The sequence below is a fragment of the Penicillium angulare genome (genome assembly GCF_028827245.1).
Source record: "Penicillium angulare strain IBT 27051 chromosome Unknown utg000007l_segment0_segment0, whole genome shotgun sequence".
NCBI lineage: Eukaryota > Fungi > Ascomycota > Eurotiomycetes > Eurotiales > Aspergillaceae > Penicillium > Penicillium angulare.
This window is the reverse complement of record NW_026623166.1, coordinates 2,711,022-2,728,284: the sequence shown is the minus strand read 5'-3', so window position 1 is coordinate 2,728,284 and position 17,263 is coordinate 2,711,022. Positions and strand designations below refer to the sequence as shown.

At 45.8% G+C, this 17,263-nt stretch overlaps 8 protein-coding genes across 8 annotated transcripts; 4 read left to right on the top strand and 4 right to left on the bottom strand.

The window, feature by feature from the left end:
- Positions 1–40: 40 nt before the first annotated feature.
- Positions 41–862, top strand: N7478_010303 (uncharacterized protein; the record flags this gene model as incomplete). Its single annotated transcript, XM_056926517.1, has 2 exons — positions 41–410; positions 486–862. 2 exons carry the CDS (start codon positions 41–43, stop codon positions 860–862), a joined length of 747 nt encoding a protein of 248 aa, XP_056775887.1.
- Positions 863–3,436: 2,574 nt separating this feature from the next.
- On the top strand, positions 3,437–4,570 carry N7478_010302 (transcription factor domain-containing protein; the record flags this gene model as incomplete). The annotated part of the gene is made up of 1 exon (XM_056926516.1): positions 3,437–4,570. The coding sequence occupies one exon, from the start codon at positions 3,437–3,439 to the stop codon at positions 4,568–4,570; it is 1,134 nt and encodes a 377-aa protein (XP_056775886.1).
- Positions 4,571–6,599: 2,029 nt separating this feature from the next.
- On the bottom strand, positions 6,600–7,385 carry N7478_010301 (uncharacterized protein; the record flags this gene model as incomplete). Its single annotated transcript, XM_056926515.1, has 2 exons — positions 6,600–6,613; positions 7,142–7,385. 2 exons carry the CDS (start codon positions 7,383–7,385, stop codon positions 6,600–6,602), a joined length of 258 nt encoding a protein of 85 aa, XP_056775885.1.
- Positions 7,386–7,565: 180 nt separating this feature from the next.
- Positions 7,566–10,279, top strand: N7478_010300 (uncharacterized protein; the record flags this gene model as incomplete). The annotated part of the gene is made up of 5 exons (XM_056926514.1): positions 7,566–7,876; positions 7,936–8,185; positions 8,245–8,567; positions 8,663–9,054; positions 9,111–10,279. The coding sequence occupies 5 exons, from the start codon at positions 7,566–7,568 to the stop codon at positions 10,277–10,279; spliced, it is 2,445 nt and encodes an 814-aa protein (XP_056775884.1).
- A 194-nt stretch (positions 10,280–10,473) lies between these two features.
- Positions 10,474–11,301, bottom strand: N7478_010299 (uncharacterized protein; the record flags this gene model as incomplete). Its single annotated transcript, XM_056926513.1, has 2 exons — positions 10,474–10,940; positions 10,992–11,301. The coding sequence occupies 2 exons, from the start codon at positions 11,299–11,301 to the stop codon at positions 10,474–10,476; spliced, it is 777 nt and encodes a 258-aa protein (XP_056775883.1).
- Positions 11,302–11,726: 425 nt separating this feature from the next.
- On the bottom strand, positions 11,727–12,404 carry N7478_010298 (uncharacterized protein; the record flags this gene model as incomplete). The annotated part of the gene is made up of 2 exons (XM_056926512.1): positions 11,727–11,986; positions 12,311–12,404. 2 exons carry the CDS (start codon positions 12,402–12,404, stop codon positions 11,727–11,729), a joined length of 354 nt encoding a protein of 117 aa, XP_056775882.1.
- A 2,301-nt stretch (positions 12,405–14,705) lies between these two features.
- On the top strand, positions 14,706–15,145 carry N7478_010297 (uncharacterized protein; the record flags this gene model as incomplete). The annotated part of the gene is made up of 2 exons (XM_056926511.1): positions 14,706–14,927; positions 14,975–15,145. 2 exons carry the CDS (start codon positions 14,706–14,708, stop codon positions 15,143–15,145), a joined length of 393 nt encoding a protein of 130 aa, XP_056775881.1.
- Positions 15,146–16,285: 1,140 nt separating this feature from the next.
- On the bottom strand, positions 16,286–16,830 carry N7478_010296 (uncharacterized protein; the record flags this gene model as incomplete). Its single annotated transcript, XM_056926510.1, has 2 exons — positions 16,286–16,615; positions 16,681–16,830. 2 exons carry the CDS (start codon positions 16,828–16,830, stop codon positions 16,286–16,288), a joined length of 480 nt encoding a protein of 159 aa, XP_056775880.1.
- Positions 16,831–17,263: the final 433 nt, after the last annotated feature.

The window sequence follows — 17,263 nt, the reverse complement described above, 5'->3', positions numbered from 1 at the left end:
AGCCTAACCTACGAGCGAACAAACGATACGCCAACAAAAAATGCAACTCCCCGAACCTCATAAAATCCAATTCATCAACATCGCTCATCCTGAGCAAAATGCCTCTGCCAATAAACGAGAGCGTAAGGCGGCCTACTCCCATGCATCGCGGGCAGCACATGCAAGGGTCAGACGCCTGCGGACCAAGCAATACCAGGCTGCCAAGCACCGATATTCGGCGGCGCCGGAAGAAGGAGAACAAAACAATAATCAATATTGCTTGCTGCCTGACGCGAAGGTGTCCGAGAGTGCGAAGTTGACCGCCCAACCGCGAAGCCTTTTCGGTCACCCGCCGGCGGGTCGAAGAGACCCATTCGCCAGCTTAGCTGTGATCCCTTTCCAGTCCGTCGACTACTTGTTGCTTGACCACTGTGAGTACTTAGTGACATGCCACATGGTTGATCTTCCATCATTGGCCGGGATTATGCTTTATTAACCGACCTTAGATGTAACGACCGTCGTACCGTATTTGAAAACTCACTGCAAGAAGCTCCAGGCCCGCAGTAGCCTTGTCGACGCAATGATAATGGATTGGGTTCAACTTGCACTCACTGAAAAGGGATTTTTGAGCAGCATTCTTCTCACATCAAGCCGCCACCTTTCGTATTGTTATCGCCACAACTCGTTTAAGCAACATATCTTTTCGCAGCTGGCAATTCGACACAAGTTAACTTGTGTCCAAACTATAAGTGGTCGTATCGCCAATGTTGGAGATAAATCGCCTTTTAGTGATTCGATCGTGGCGCAGGTGATGGTTCTGGCTTTAGATGAAGTAAGCCTGGTATTTACCGATTTCCCATACATTGCTGACAGTGATTCTTGAAGATCTCACAGGGAAACATGGTCATGGCCAGGAGCCATATGTGTGGGGTGTCCCGAATGATATATCTGAATGGAGGAATCCAGACCCTCGGGTTAAGGGGGTTTCTTGGGCTCCTCTTTGAGAAATTTCTCATCGAGGTAGGAATGTATTCAGAGCCATTGACCCCAGATAATTCGCCTCCCTGTGGATCGATTTTTGGGTCTACTTTAGGAACATGAGGAGCCGGATATGAAGCTGTTTTTGGGAACAGGGGAGTCCACGTTAAAGACAAAATACTGCGTTAATGTCCACCACTGCGAAGGAATAATTAGTTGGATTGGAAATTGCATATATACGCTGTGCTTTGCTATTGACCGTTTCGAGATCTTTTCTAGGCTAAATATCTTGTATGTGGTGGATCGACCGGAAGAGTCAAATAGTGACGCCGCGCAGAAAAGCTCAAATTTGGCCATATCTGTACTCCCGCCCGGCATTTCGTTGGATATATTTTGATCTTTAGACTTCGAATGTTCCCGCTGCATTGCCACCTTCCCTTGTGAGCTCAATCCGGAAAGCCATGTCAGGCTATGGGCACTAAAAGGAGCCTCACCCGTCGAGCGGAGCGACTGATGCTTATATCTGAGGCGCTACTCTTCTGTAGCAACCATCCCTTCCATAGATTGCTTTCATCATGATCACCATCTTAGTCAGTGGATGCCAACTCGAGGTCTCTCGAATTCCGCGGCCACGGCAGTGATCCGAAATCTCAAAGCTACAGGGGCGCATAGCACAGCCAGGCCAGACCCTGGGCATGTACACTAGCTTGGATACCATTTTGTTGGCCGAACAAGTAGGGATTGCGGCCGACAAGGATAAATGAGCCGACGATCCAGGCCAGGCAGGGAAATTTGTACCTTTCACGGTAGACAAAGCCTACGTCGCGGTTGATGAAGCCCAACCCGTGAAATCTGTCGGCGCGCAAGCGTTCTGTGTGGCCTTGGTACCAGAGCCTTTCGGCAATGTCTTGCAATTCGACGTTTCATGACGCGTGGTCGACGGCAATTATCCTTTCAAAGGTATCGGAGGCGGTTACCAGGAAGGACGTCTTAGCATCTCAACGCAATAAATGGCTCGGATGACACTCCTTGGGGGGTTAGACTTAGACATTCTGGCGGTATTGAATATGGAATCGATAATCGAATGATTCTTTTCACCAACTCTCCTTAATAGACCACATTCACACTCAAATGAATTATTATCATCTTACTCCGGAGCTGCGGTCACCGTATGTGAGCCAATATGTGGAAGAGACAGTAGTACATATCAGAGTTCAGTCAGCTGTTTGGAACTTTCCTGCAAACAATCAGAAACGCGCAGGAACGTATATTATAATAGCTCAAAATTGTAGACTCCTTTGCGTCATAGATCCTCAACCGAGCGGGTGACAGCCTTGACTTGTAATCTAAGATCCTTCGTGCCCAGATTCTGGAAGGCCTGGCAGATCCCCATTATACTATATTTCTTAATCTTGATGAGAGCCTGACGTATGCAATGTATTCAACCACTTTATCGAGGCGGAGTTTCCTCCACTCTTAACTCTGCAACCATATTGCGCCCACATGAAAGTTGCCTCTCCAGTCAGCGTTGAGGTAAAGAGATACTCCCCGGAGTAACTCTGGACCCACTCCATCCTGACGCGCCATCGTTGGCTACGTAAGCGTGTCGCTTTTTAAAATGGACATACTCTGACTAATAGATATAAACCAATAACTTAGTTAGTTAGTTATTCGATTCATGACTCAGCCATGTACTTTTCATCTCCACTACATGGCGTAACGGGACATCCATTTTTTTCCTCCTCGGAGTATCCATATTCGTTTTTCACACGCTAGAACTGAATTATGCCGCTGAGAGTCTGTGATAGGTGTATCAGGTAACCAGCTGTCTCCTTGCTTGCCATGGAGTGCCGTCACTAAGCTGTTGCATAGGAAGAAAGTCAGATGTATGACGACGAATCTATACCTCCAGGGGGTTTTGCACCGACTAAATTCCAACAGGCAATCTGGCACGGCCAACCTGTTCCCGTTGCGATGAGTTAGGAGAGAAATGCACCTATACTATTGTGAGACGCAGGCCAGGCCCATCTCGCGGTGCTCATTACGTCACTCGCCAATCAAAGTCACGGGCAGCGCCTGGTAAATATTCTATCTGTACCCAATCGTTACCGTGAACTAACTCATCTGAAAAGAACTCTCTGAAGAGAGCGGCATCACTCAGGAGCTTAAATCTATTAACACCTCCATAAATTCCAGTCCCAGGCCCACAGGCGACGTGTTACAAGACACATCTATTCGAAGAGTCTCACTACCTGGAAATACCAATAGGTATTCTCGTGCCAGCCCAGTACCATTTTCCGCTACCCAGGAGGAATACCTGTGAGTATCCACCTGATTGTGCGGTCTTTTTAGCTAAGAACCACCATGCAGCACTAGAACTTTCTTCGAGGTCGTCCAAGATGCAAACCCTATATTCTCAAGAGAGCGCTTCATTAGCCGCTATAAAAGTTCGCTATGCAATAAAGATCTTATCTCGACGATGATTCTTATTACTGCAAAATTGACTCAGTTCGCTGGACGTGACAATGATGACGATGGTCCGTGTCTAGATGCTGCGCTAGAATCACTGCTGACGTCAAGTCTGCTGGAGGATGACCTGACTGGAGACAAAACATCGCTTGACCAGGTCCGAAAAGCGTATTTACTGGCCTTTTACGAGTTACACCAATCTCCAGGGCATTCATCCTGGCTACGTATCTCCAAGGTGACGCGTATGGCATATCGCCTTGGCTTAGATCGACTTGATCAAGTCCGTGTTCTATACCCCGACTGGAACGCGGTGAGCGATGAAGACACTGAGGAATGGCGAGCGTTGTGGTGGCGAATCTACCGACTCGACACTTACTCCAATCTTGCCTCTGGTACACCATATCTAATTGATGAGATGATAATCAATACAACCATATCCCTCACTCGGACGGAAGATGGTGTAATTCAGGGGATTCTTTTGCCACCCCACAGTGATGGTTTGCTGGAAATTATTCCTGCCATTATATCAAACAAAGAGACCCTGCTAGACAACATTCACACTGTCACGACTGCCATTATGCGTCAAGTTGGTCGCGTCATCCGTATGCATATGTTGCAATGGCACGACAGAGTAATGTTGGAGGCCGGGAACACTGAGCAACGGCTAGCTACACTTTGTCTAGCCCTTCCCCTGGGCTGGCTCAATCCTCAACGGAATGCGTTCGCGAATGAAGGCGCCGGTGACCACCATGCTAGGCTAATTACTGTCTTTCATCTTAGAATGGCGCAGTTGCTCCTTTCAATCGTTGAATGTGGTCATCGGCGAGAAGACGATTGGCTGCCAAGCTGGCAACGCGTTCTTAGCACCTCTCGAGATATCGCTACGTTGGCATATCAGTGGGACAGTGCATTCTGTCTCTCAGTGGACCCTGCAATCACTTTCATCCTTTTTACAGCGCTTGTTTTTCTTGATCTTCATAGAAAGTCCAGCACATCAGATGAGAATCTCCGCTATAATCTTTCCAAAGATGTCACGGTGCTACAACTACAGTTGAAACATTTTGGGAGCTTCTGGATGCAGGCGAGGCTGCTTACTTGTATGTGGCGCATTTTCCCAAGCTTCACGAAATGGGATATCTACTAAGTTGAATTGAATAGTGTCATTCGAAAGCTTTAGTCAATCTATGGATCAGCCACTTGATTACAATCATATTAATTCGATCCTATCGCGATTTGAGGCGCCGCTGCATCCGAGGTGGCTGGAATTTCTTTCGTCGGCGCAATGCCAATCTTAAGTACTGCTAATCAAACGCCTCTGTCTTTCATAATGTGTTTTCATATATCACATTCCAAGTAGCTTTATGCCATCGGCAGATTCTCAATAAATGATGCTACCGTTGAACTCTTTTCTTCTCAGCTACAGCAAAAATGTCTCGACTTCAATCAATCTCGGGAAGGCAGCAAGAAACTTTGAGATCGATAAAGGCATTCGGGCCATCAAAAATATCATTCTAGCATTTGGCAGCCAATATATTTCAAGACAAACCTCATGTTTTCCCGAGCTACAAATGCTTCTCTCCAATGATTTCCTTTTCATCTCCGCTCACCAAAACAGACAAGGCTATTATTTGCTTCGTCTGCATCGCAGCTGATTTTGAGGAGAGTAGCAGACATGGAAAACACTATATTTGCAGATCTGCAACAATCAGTTCTCAATTGATCAATGATACTTATTTGCAAGTTAACCGTACTACTGATGTCGCAGTTTCGGAGGATTAAATTAACTCACCCATTCAGTCAATGTTTTAAAATGCGAGGTTAGCAGAAACACTTTCTATAGCTACTACAGACCTTGAGAGTATGGCATGCTCATTGGTAATCATGACTATTCCGGCCATTCGTAAATACAACAGCCAAGAGCTATAGCGGTGTACCAACATGCAATAGAAGATTGGAATGTCAGCCGAGCCTGGTATCATACAAATATGGCTAATTTTCAGTGGCGAAGACATACCTCAAGCCTGTAAATGACGTTTAGGGTTTGACTCAATTCGCTGCTTCTGACATATTTGGAATACAATTGGGTCACAAAATCGTACCGCGAGCGATCTCCACTCACTTTATATGGTGCTCTGAGCTTCCTAGGAGAAAACGATCAACCTGCACCCCAGTCTAGTACAAGAATTCCAGGTGCCTTGAATCTAGATGCAGTATTTGGTCTACGATACAAAATTCTTTCGTATGTGTCAAAGATTGTCACACATAAAATAAAAAGGCATAGTTAGTGTAACGAACCGATACCGAGTTAATACTAATGTCGAGGTTGCGAGGTTACGGGATCACATAACAGATCACATAATCCTATATCCGTCTGATTCTCCTATATAATAACGCGTAGGAGCCTAACTCCCCTCTTTCCTTTTTCCTTATCTTTAATACTTTAGTTAAATCGTACGAAAGTTCTTCTGTTTTCTAGTTCTTATATTATAACAAAGATTATTTTATATTACTTAAAGCTGTATAGATCTATATCTATTTAGAAGTATATCTTAGCTAATTAGATTATATTTTACCTATTTTATATTTCTTAAATAAATAAATTACTATAGTTTATAAAACCCCTACTATCTATAAGATACTGATATATAGAACTAAATCTAAAGAGCCTACTAATAGTAATAGTAGTTATAGATAATCTAATAATATAGAGGAGCTTAACTTTCTAAGCCTAAAGAAGAATTAGAGATTATTTATCTTTATTTATCTAGATATCCCTAAACTAGACCTAAAGAATAATTTTATTAAGTTTAGTTAATCTAAGGATCTATAGGAGTACCTATAGAAGGATCTATATTAATATAGATATTTATTTAATATTTAGAAAGATATAGTAGATAAGCTAAATATAGTTTATAAGAAGATTAATATCTATAAGTAGAATTATATAGATATTACTTAACTCTAGGATCTTTTAAAATAGTATTTTTAATAGTATTAAGAAGCTAAATAAGAGAGAGATAAACTTCGATAGGCCCTTAATAATATATATAATATTCCCTAACTAGAGATACTAATATCTAAGAGAACTAAAGTAAAGACCTATAAGTTTACTAACTCCCTATTGTTTACTAATAAAAATAGAACTAATATAAAGTTCTATAATTAGTATACTACTATAGAATTAAAACTATATATAAATATAGATTATTTCTTAACCCCTAATCTATATAAGACCTATATAATTAGATTATACCTCTTCTAAATAATAATAATAATAATATCTTAGACTACCTAAAGTAGATCTATAGAGACCTAGTCTATTAGGACTATACTAAATTTAACTTCAAAAAACTTTATATAAAAAAACAGAGAAATTCATAGTCTTCCTTACTAAATTTACCTAATTAGCTAATAATATTATTATTCTCTATAAGAAACATATAAAACTTCTCTATTAGAAGTTAACCCCTAAGCTATAATATAAGCTTATTAGAAAGGCCTTAAAGATTAGTATTACCTTCTTAGACTATATAGAGAAGGCTTATTATATTATATCTATCCTAAAGATTATAGATATTAATACCTAGTAGATAAAGGCTATAAAGACTATTATAGCTATAGCTACTACTACTAATATTACTCCAAATAGCGATGACACGGTGAATTGGAGGCCAGAAACGGCGGCCTTTGACGCCGTTTTAAGCCGCCCGCTCACCGTGGGCGGTCTTGGCGTCACGTGTGCCAAAGACCACGGCCTCACCATCTAATGCCACCCGAGCGTCCTGTCGGCTGTTCCTGGTGCCTGACCCATCGTTCCAGCCCATGTCCATTCGTGCTGCAGCCGCCGCCGCAGGGTCCCATGTTCGCTCATACTCCCAGTCAAGGTGGGAGGGGAGCCATTTTTGGCTCCCCTGTTGACCGTTCTGATTCTCTGAGTTTCCATAAATACCCCCAAGCATGGTCCCCGACCGGCAGTCCTCGCTCGCTTTCCAGCAGCTTTTCCAGCTCCAAGCCCGAGTTTCCAACAGATGACTCGTCCAAACTGAAATAATATCAGCCTCGACCACCCCCCCCTCTCGTGCTTCAGCAGGTCTCTGTAGTCCTCTTGCCGCCTCTGTCACGCACTGTAATCCGCTGCCATGCCTGCCTCGCCGTCCCCAGTTCCAGCTGACGACGACAGCGACGCCAGCTCAGTTCTGCCAGATGTCTTCTCGAACAACGCCTCCGACTCTGATTCCTCCACTGCAGCCAGCGACCTCGACACCAGCAGCGAATCCGAAGCTGAGCTTGAGTCTGAGGATGAGCTGGCGCTAGATGATGAAGAGGAGCAACTTTCACCAGAACACTACCTTCGAGAAGCCGAGTCTCTAGATGTCTCCAAGCTCCGACAGAAACGTTACAGTCCGAAAACTCAAGAGCGGTTGGATGAGACGCAGGATTTCTGGGACAGGTAGGATACCACTAGAGCAAGCCGTTTACATGGCCTGGTTCGCTGATGTTTTTTCGCAGGTTTTGCCGAGGCACAAACCGTGATCCGGTAGAATGTCTTTCCTGGCTCTCTGATACAGAGCAGACGGTCCGCTTCCTTAAAGCCCTCTTCTCCTGGCGCTGTGACCAGCGACGGGGAAAGGATGGACGTCGCACCGCAGGAGTGAACAAAAAAAGCACACTTGACGCATTCTGGAAGTGGTGGCATCTGATATACACGGCCGAGGTTGGACACGGTCTCAGCAAGGATATCCAGGTCAAGGTCCGCGATGTAAGATCATGGTTGAGTTTCAGAACCGGCATCGATTGTACCCCGCTGACGTTCCATAGGTGCTCGCGATAGTGGCCACGGACAAAAAGCTTTCCCTCAAGAAGCGCCCCAAAGCGACCATGTATGTCGAGGACGTGGCTGAATTCGCCCGAGTAATCCTGTCCACCACAGAAATGACTTTCCCTTGTGGCTGGTACCGGATCCAACTCCTCCTATTCTGCCAGCTAGCGGCTATTACCGGTAGTCGGCCCGGAGCGTTGCTACAACTTCGCTTCCAGGATCTAAAGTTGACGTTAATCCGGGATCCGGATGGAGGACGCCCCAGACTTTTTATCTACCTGAGGCCAGAATTCACAAAGTCATTTCTCGGCGAGAAAGAATCGTGAGAATATCCCCTTGAAAAGTCATTCCTTCCTCCTTCCTATCCTTCTTCAGTCACGTCATTGTCTCCGCCATTTTGCTGATCATTTCAATTAGGAACACATTCCCGATCCCGGAAATTATCTTCGACCCTACCTTGGTCCTCAGTCCTCATGTTTTCCTGCTGGGCATGCTATTTAGGATTGGCGCGTTTAAAAGTCTGTCCAAAGACGGCCCGGTGATGAACTGTCCAGAGAAATTATACAGTCTTCGGGTCCTCAGTGGACTTGGACAGCAGGAATTGAAGCTCAAGGATGAAATCCTCGATCGACATGTTTTCTGTCACGCACTACGAGAACCGGACGGAATTCGGATAGCGCTGGAAAAGAGTCTTAATAAAGGATGGCTAAGCTACCGAATGAAACGAGGTGGTGAGATCACAGGCTTTGAAGAAGTCGCGAAGCCGTATTGCCTTCGATACGGCGCAGCGAAAGCATTTAATGATAGTCGTGAGTCACAAATTCCGCATTATATAACTAGGTGGCTAATGGAATCCCCCAATCAGCGGATGTATCGAATGAGTTACAGAACGTTATGCTGCAGCATGCAAGTATTGACACCTTTGTTCGGCACTACAGCGTGGGTATTCATGTGGACACTCAGGCAATTGTAAGGGGCCTGCCCGCCCAGAAGCAACTCATGCGGTTTGCCTGTTCAATGAGTCGGTCCATTGATCCTCGGAGACCATACCGGCTAGAGGACTCGAGCTGTATCAATGACATTCCTCATGTGCATTCCTTGGAAGAGAGGAAGCAGGCGCGCTCACGGATCCGAGATGTCAAGAAGCGTACGTACGAAAATGCGCAGGCCGCATTTCAGCGGGAATTTGGGGATGATCCCCCGCAGAAGAGTCCTGCAACTCAGGGTTTCCGAAGAATTCACAAGCGGTGGAGAACTCAAAAGAAAAACGTGGAGAAATTGTGCCAGAAATACGATCGCGCAGAGGACCTGTTTCAGCACTCAGTGAGGCAGTTGAGAAATGAGAAGAGAAGGCAAAAGCACCGCTTGATTCGCGAGAACTTAGAGCGGTACAAAGAGGAGCAGCCAGTGATAGACAGCGAGCGGCAACTTGCCGGAAAGGTTGTTGATGAAGAAGTTATGGGTGCGTTGCAGCGTACAGGCTATATGACACCACAGCATATGACGCTTATCGACAGTGTCTTGACTATGCCAGGGAAGACAGTCGAAAAAGAAACCGAACGCCGAATTGCTGCAATCAATGCGGTGATTGCTGTCTGTGATGCGGAAGAAGGTGCTCCCTCGCGTCCTCCACCGCAGAAACGCCCGCTCGATGCAGTTGATGTACCCGCTGCTGCCCCCGTGCCTAAGAGGCAGAATTTTACCCTTCCAGAAGAGAGAGACGATACTTTTTCTCAAGCCATCGCTTCTGTCTGCGTCAAAAACGAAAAGGAAAGACCAACGATCTGCTTTATTTGCCTTGGTAATGCTGGGCTGCCCGAAAATGAGCGTCTGAGAATGTACAAGAACCCTGGTTCTCTCAGTCGGCACTTTGTCAACCGGCATATCAAGCCGTTCCCGAATGATATGCACTGCCAGTGCCATGTTTGCGGCGAAAAGCTGATGTCAAAATCGGGACTGCTGAACCATGCGGAAAGAGTGCATGGAACTGTCTCCTGTTTACCTTTACCATCTCTTGGCCTACAACTATCATAAATATTAGATGTGCCTTTTGTTCTTTCTCTTTAGCTGTGTCTTACAAAGCGAGGTAAAGCGTAAACAACATGCCAATCTCTGATCGCACAATTGTTGATTTTGAGAAAAGAATGATCACTCGTAGCCGAGACATCTAAAAACGATTCATAGTCATAATATCAGAGCAACAATATGATCGACAAATTATAGCAGTACTAGCTGCGCCGAATCTTCTTACAACGGCGAGCATTCGAATCTCCATCTAATCCATCCAAGTGTCCCACGCCAACCACGGAGGCCAGAACTTCACTCAGTAGGCTACTGCGAGGCTCTTCAGGAAAGTAATCTTTTCTCAGTGGTTCATCCGGCACTTCTTCACACTTCTCACAATCCTGACGACTACCCTCATGATCCCCGAGTTGATGGTTGATCTCCACTGTGCTGTCTTTCCGGTCCCACTTGGCATGTGCTCTTCGGAATCGATCGTATATGTCCACTTCGAAGGTACGGCCCTTAAAGCGGAACCAATCTTCAATGGCATTGTGAAACTGTGATATCTGCCAGCAGGCTGAGGTCAGCTGGGTGACCCCGCCTTCCATATGCAAAACCTCCCGCTCTACCAGGGAACTCAGGTCGGGAAATATTTGCTCCATGCATGACACATGATAGTACTTGTTCGGTTCTACTATTGGTGAGATTCAAGGTAGATTTTTTCGGGACTGTGAGGACTTACCATAGTATCGACCGGAAAGGTCTTTAACATTGAAACGAAAAGCAGACCTGATATTGGGTTCTCCATTCAACTTCCTGGGAACACAGTCCCAGAAACGACAGTGACTCCTTCTGCTGGGACTTTCTTGCAATAGAATTACTCGTTTCTGATCGGTGAGCTCATCTTCAATGCACTTTCTTTCAAACGCGACTCGCTTGACAGGGTCTTCTGTGATCCTCTCCCACTCACTATCCGTGTCATCCAAGGGATCATCGGAATGAGTTTCCTCAGAAGAGAGGGTAACCTGCCTTGGTCTTTTATGAGAAGTCATGCTTTTTGGACAGACTTGACGAGGATGGATGGGTTGTGACAGGGAGGGAGAGTGGAGGGACAGGAGCAGGAGATAGGAGTCAACGGGGAGGGGGGGGGGGTTTCAAAAGATGATATGTTCTATTCGGGATTGTTGCGGAGAGCCCCCCCCCCCCCCAATTGCGTCGGGTCCATGATATTCCGTGCTTGTAATCGCACACAGATATTTTCGTATATCCTCTCCTTCGAAGCGGAATATCGCCGCTTCGAAGGAGAGTTGGGCTCTCTTCGCAGCGATTTCTTCTTTCAAGAGTTCCTCTTACAATGTTGAATAGTGCGACATAGTTCCGAGGCCCCAGTCCTAGTCCTAGGGGACAGACCACCTTGGGCTCCTCGTTCTACCCACCGGAGTATATTTGGAATTCCCTCTCTGATACCCAACGCGATTCATTCATGTCCACCGTGTCTGCTTCCCTTGTTGCGGGTGACGGGCAGCGTAAGCGCCCACCTATAGATCTCACCACAGACGAGGACTTCGACGACGGTAGGGTCCCATCTCTTGTTTTGCCAGTCCTCCCCCGCTTGCCCGGTCTCGACCGTGCTGCCATTATAGCCGTTTTCGAACACACCTTCCGCCCAAAGAAGGACCTCATAAAACTTCGCAGCCCCGAGTTCAAAGCCACGGCACCAGATGGCGATCCCTCCGACTTAAAGTCCACTTCGTCTGGCCTGCAATTCCGCAAGGTGGTTCTAATCAAGGACTGGGGAAAAAGCCGCATCCCTGTGGGCCCACTGCTTCAGTAATTACATTGCTATTTGGTGTGATTTCTTTGCTGCCAAGCACTTACTATGCATCAGTGGAATAGTTCTTTTTCACCGCCGTATTTGTGACCTTGCTAGGGCATATAAGTGGCAGGAGTGTATCCTGCAAATGTCCTTAGACCACAACCAGATGGTCGTCGATAAAGGCGACCTCACCGTTTCTCTTGGCGACTGGGAAATCGGGAAAGCTCTCGAAAGCTCCTACTTACGCCCCGACAACGTACTCCCAGCAAAGACGGCACCAACTACCCCAACCACACGATCAACGCGCTCAACCGCCGCCCCAAATAACGATTGTGTCATTTGTGAAAAGTTCAACTCTTCTGCTGGTTGCCACTGGCGAACTTGTCACCGTAGGCACGTTTGCTCTAAATGCAGTAACGACCATTTATGATAAGCTGCAAAGTGAAACCAGCGAGTTAGGACCACGCCACAGCCTGCCTTGATATAATCCAAACGCTATCGCCGCCAACCAGCTGGCCAGCCCCGCGTCCCAACACTTCTATTCAATTTAAGATATTTGACTCTTCCCTTCCGCCTCTGCGTAACTCTGCTTCTCCTTTTATCAGTTCAGCGTGGGAAACTCTCCTTGAACGCTATCCTGGCGATCTAGGGTTTATTTGCAGCGGCATTCTCACATTCGGCTGCCGCCTTGTTGTACGGGCCAGCTGACAGACCGCCGAACATCTAATCACCATATTGAGGAACCCTCTATTATTGCCCAAAGGCTCTCCGATGACCTGTCTAATCATCGAGTGCAAGTTTGCACTGGCCCCGTCGTCGCCGTTATCGCCAAGCTTAAACGCTCTGGGGAGGATACCACATGACTTAAGGGTCATGGTTTTAGAAAAGGGGCAGCGTCCATAAATTTTGAACGACTGTCTAATGACAATCAATACTGCCATTTACAAGGCTGATGGAACCGGCATACGGGCTTTGTCTAAGTACGAAAGAAGCAAACTTGGAAAAAGTAAAATAAAGTTATCGCTCAAAATTTATTAAGAAGCTGTTGCTTATTTCGCGGAAAAACAATCGTTTGCACACCAACGGAGAGCATGGTGAATTATACCTTTGTTGCAGCGTAGTAGCTCGGAAAGGTTTCCATTTCTGTGCACCCGTTGTAGGCTTGCAACACCAGGTACCATGACCAGCTGGCCACATTGCTGTAATATCAGGGCAATCTGGCAGCAGCCCGCTTCAGCTCTTTAACCGGAATATTCCCAGGGAGGCTTTCGACAGGCGAGAAGGTCATTGTTTATCAATTTCTCGATATTTTGTGGCTTTGCATGTTCTTTGCTATTTCCCTACAGGAGAAAAAAGACGGCAAAAAAATAGCAGAAAAAAAGACGGCAGAAAAAAAGACGGCAGAAAAAAGGACGGCAGAAAAAAGGACGGCAGAAAAAAGGACGGCAGAAAAAAGGACGGCAGAAAAAAGGACGGCAGAAAAAAGGACGGCAGAAAAAAGGACGGCAGAAAAAAAGACCGTCTGACGAGCGGTGGACGCGCGACAGAAAATGCACGCCAGGCGCAGAGAATCAATTACCCCAACATCAATATATCTAGGTTAAGTTGAAGGCCCTCTTTCTTCATTTATGTAAAAGAATTTCTCAAATCCGTTTTCTCAACCTTAGGATTAATTTTCAGACATTGTCTTTATCCTAGGACCCTGTGCAGTATTTGTCGCTGGGTCACGTTCCCTTTTTACGCTGGAGGAAAGCTATCACTGTATGGGGGAAACAACATATAGATTGGCGTTGCGCATTTCTTCCTTGTCTAGCTCTACGGGGGTTTATGTCAACGTTGCAAAGATACAAGAAGGAACCAATGCGAACATTGTATGATGTGAAGCCCTCTTTGCATTCTCTGCGATCTTCTCACAGCTATCATGCACATGCTACCTAAACTCCAACAATATAATAGCGCTATCGAGGTCTGCCAATATCAACGGAGCAGCGTACTGTGAAAGACTATCTTCTAGGTAAGAATTCAGTTGCCATTGGAATCCAAAGCTTCTCTTCTGGCCTCTTTATCGATCGCTTGGTATTAATAGTGGGAATGGTAATTGATGATGATCAGGTGTGCACTGCGGTTCAACCTTGAATTGCGAGTCATACACCGCTCATCTCAATAGGCGGGGATGAAGCCGCTACTTGAGCGGCACATAACAGTACAGCATCGAGTCGATACCAAATCTTGCTGGAGCTAGCTACATCTGGCATCAGCATTTTACTAGGATGCCATGCGTGACTTTTTTATTTGACCCGATGACAAATGAATATCCCATGGAAGCTTGGAAGTTTTTAAAGTTTATTGCAAGCCAATGTTTTAGAAGATGGGTGTTTGTTCAACTGGTGAAGTGGAACAGATCCAAGATTGCGTTCTGTTTAGTCCCCGCGACGCATTTCTTCGAAGAGCGGCCTTCAAAGTTAGGTCAATAGCTGTGCCATTTGACCAAGCTGAACTTTGAGGGAACCCATGAGTTTTATTGGTAAATGAAGAAATTTCATACCGCTTTCTTAAATGACGTGTAGTCTGCTGCTTTAAATTTGAGCTTTCGAGTTCCAGCATCGCATCAAAATATCACCCACCTTTGCACGATCTGAAATGACCGCAAGCGAGAGCACACTTGCTACACAATCGAAATCCAGAAAACTAGTGCGTCAAAAAAGATGCCGCCGCAGAGCAGGACTCATAAAGAAAGCTCTCGAATACAGCGCCCTCTGCCATGCTGATGTGTGCGTCGGGATTCGCATTCGTGAAACTGGCGAAGTACACATTGTTTCAGCAGACGAGCCGGGGTTCTGGAATTTTGTTTCCCATCAAATGGTATGTCATCTTCAGATGATACTTGAGTAAAATATGCTAATTATTAGGCCTCCCACTTCCCTTGTCCTATTCTAACGTCCCATCGTAATTCGCGCTTGAATGACTCGCCTTCGACCGGCAAGAAAGAAACGGCCACAGTGGGCAAGGATGCGCCGGTCAGCAGCTTTAATGACAAGGAAAAGCAGTGCAAGGACTGCAAGGTTGAGAGAAGCCGATGAGATTGGAGATCCCTCCAGCGATTCTGACTCTTGCCACGGTTTGGGAACAGGGTGTCGGAAACTATTGAATGATAGCTCAATTCATATTTAGGATGAACCGTGGAGAATCATGCAAGGCTGCAATGCAATTTAACGAAAATTGAAGATCAAATCTCACGTATCTGCTAGGATCAAATGATGGTCATGTATTATTTATTTCCACTTCTGGAAAATTTCACAGAATTATTGAGGATAATAGCGTTTCCGGACGTGATATTCATTCTTCGCCCTTGACATCTGCTAATGATTTTAACAGCAAGTGTCGCCTGCGTCGTACCATTAATCAATATTCTTCCCTTGTCATTTATGCATGTTATACCATGAGGGCCTTTAAATTGACGCACAAATCAAGTTCGAAAATGGCTCTCAAATGAGGATATTGAGAACGTATAGGAAGCTTGATAGATACCAGAGTACTCTCCTTGGGGGTTTACGGGCCATCGTCAGCTTTTCGCTTGTTTGAACTGTCACATTCAGGGAAAGAACTATGCGGCCTAATCAAGATCGCATATCCCTTTCACTGGCTAGGAGTCCTTTAGCAATAAACCGTAGGTCGAGGAAAGCGAGAGCATGTTGCAGTGACCTCTTTATGTGGCGCTTCAGCGTGGAGTCAAGACATGCCATTCTTCAGGCGGGTGCTGTGGGATACCGTATGGGATACCGCTACTCCCGTAACCCTTCGAAACGGGGATTTTGTAGGCCCGCGGATCTTCTCACGTGATTACATACCATTCTCTGAGTCTGAGTCTTACTCGCATCTCGCAACAAATCTGAACCACGCATGATTGGGGGAAGAACTTGTTCTGGTAGCCAAACCATACCAATGATTCGCAGGTACTTGAATATAGGTTTCAATAGAGAATTCCCCGATCAATCGGTCCTACCAAATTTGGTAATCTCCACGGGGGCTGGACAATCAACTCTGTTGTGCGATACGTTTGTCACTTCTAATTTCAAACAAATGTAAAAGGCAGCACTGATAGTTTCGAGAACGTATAAAGACTCATATGCTTATCTTTTGCCAACTTTGCTGCTTGTGACAGCCACTATATGAGGGCGGCCAGCCATAATATAATCACATCCGTGATTCGTCCCAGATCGCTACTCTTGAGGATGAGCGGATATCATAAGACCTGAAGGCATACAATCCAGCATCGTATGCTGCAGGTGAATTGCCTTCTTCCTTCGATCCTCCAGAATCAGCTCCATCTCCCGCAGCTGTTGTGTGAGAAGATCCCTCTCATAGATGAGCCAGTCATACGAGGCTTGAAGCTTGCTGTTTTCATTCACCAGACGCAGACCCTGGGCGGACTTCACAATATAACACTCCCACATAGCTAAGTAGAAACCGAGAAGATTGAGGCCTTGTGCCGCAAGGGGCCCATCGAGTTCCAGTAGTTGTCTTATCTGCACCGTCAGAGCGCCAACGGGCTGGGATTGCTGCAGTCATCAGTACGTGTGAAAGAATAGCTGATTTCCCATGACAGGACACTCACCTGGGGCATTTTACTGGGGCTCCCGTCAAGCACCTTCGCTTTCGGGAATGAGGCTTCTCCATCCTCATACAATTCGCGCGGCTTTTTGTTTGGACAATCGATCAATGGTTCTGGGCTTTGACAGTGCTTCCGATCCATAGGCGAGGACATCTTGTAGAACATCGTGGGGGTTCAAATATGCGGGAAATCGAATCTGATTCATGGATGCATGGTAGCAGCGCAATTTGAGCGCTTATATATATGTTTTTTTTTTTTTGCAGTCGGGCTTTGCAAAAACTGAATGTTTGCCAAGACAGTGATCAAGAAAGTCAATTTTATATTGCAAGGTGCGGTCTTCCAACGTTGAGTAAACGTCTCGGTGGACTTCAACACCTAATCACCGATTAAACCGATCCAGGGTGGAACAGTTGCCAAGCATAACTTGGAAATGCTCAATTTGACTGCTTTTAAAATCGTGAATTTTGGCATCCTCGACCTGGCCGCTATCAACATATACAGGGTGACGCAACGCTCATCTAAATCTTAAAAACACAACATCGCACGCTTCTTTTTTGATGGGTAGAATGCCATCCATTAAAATACA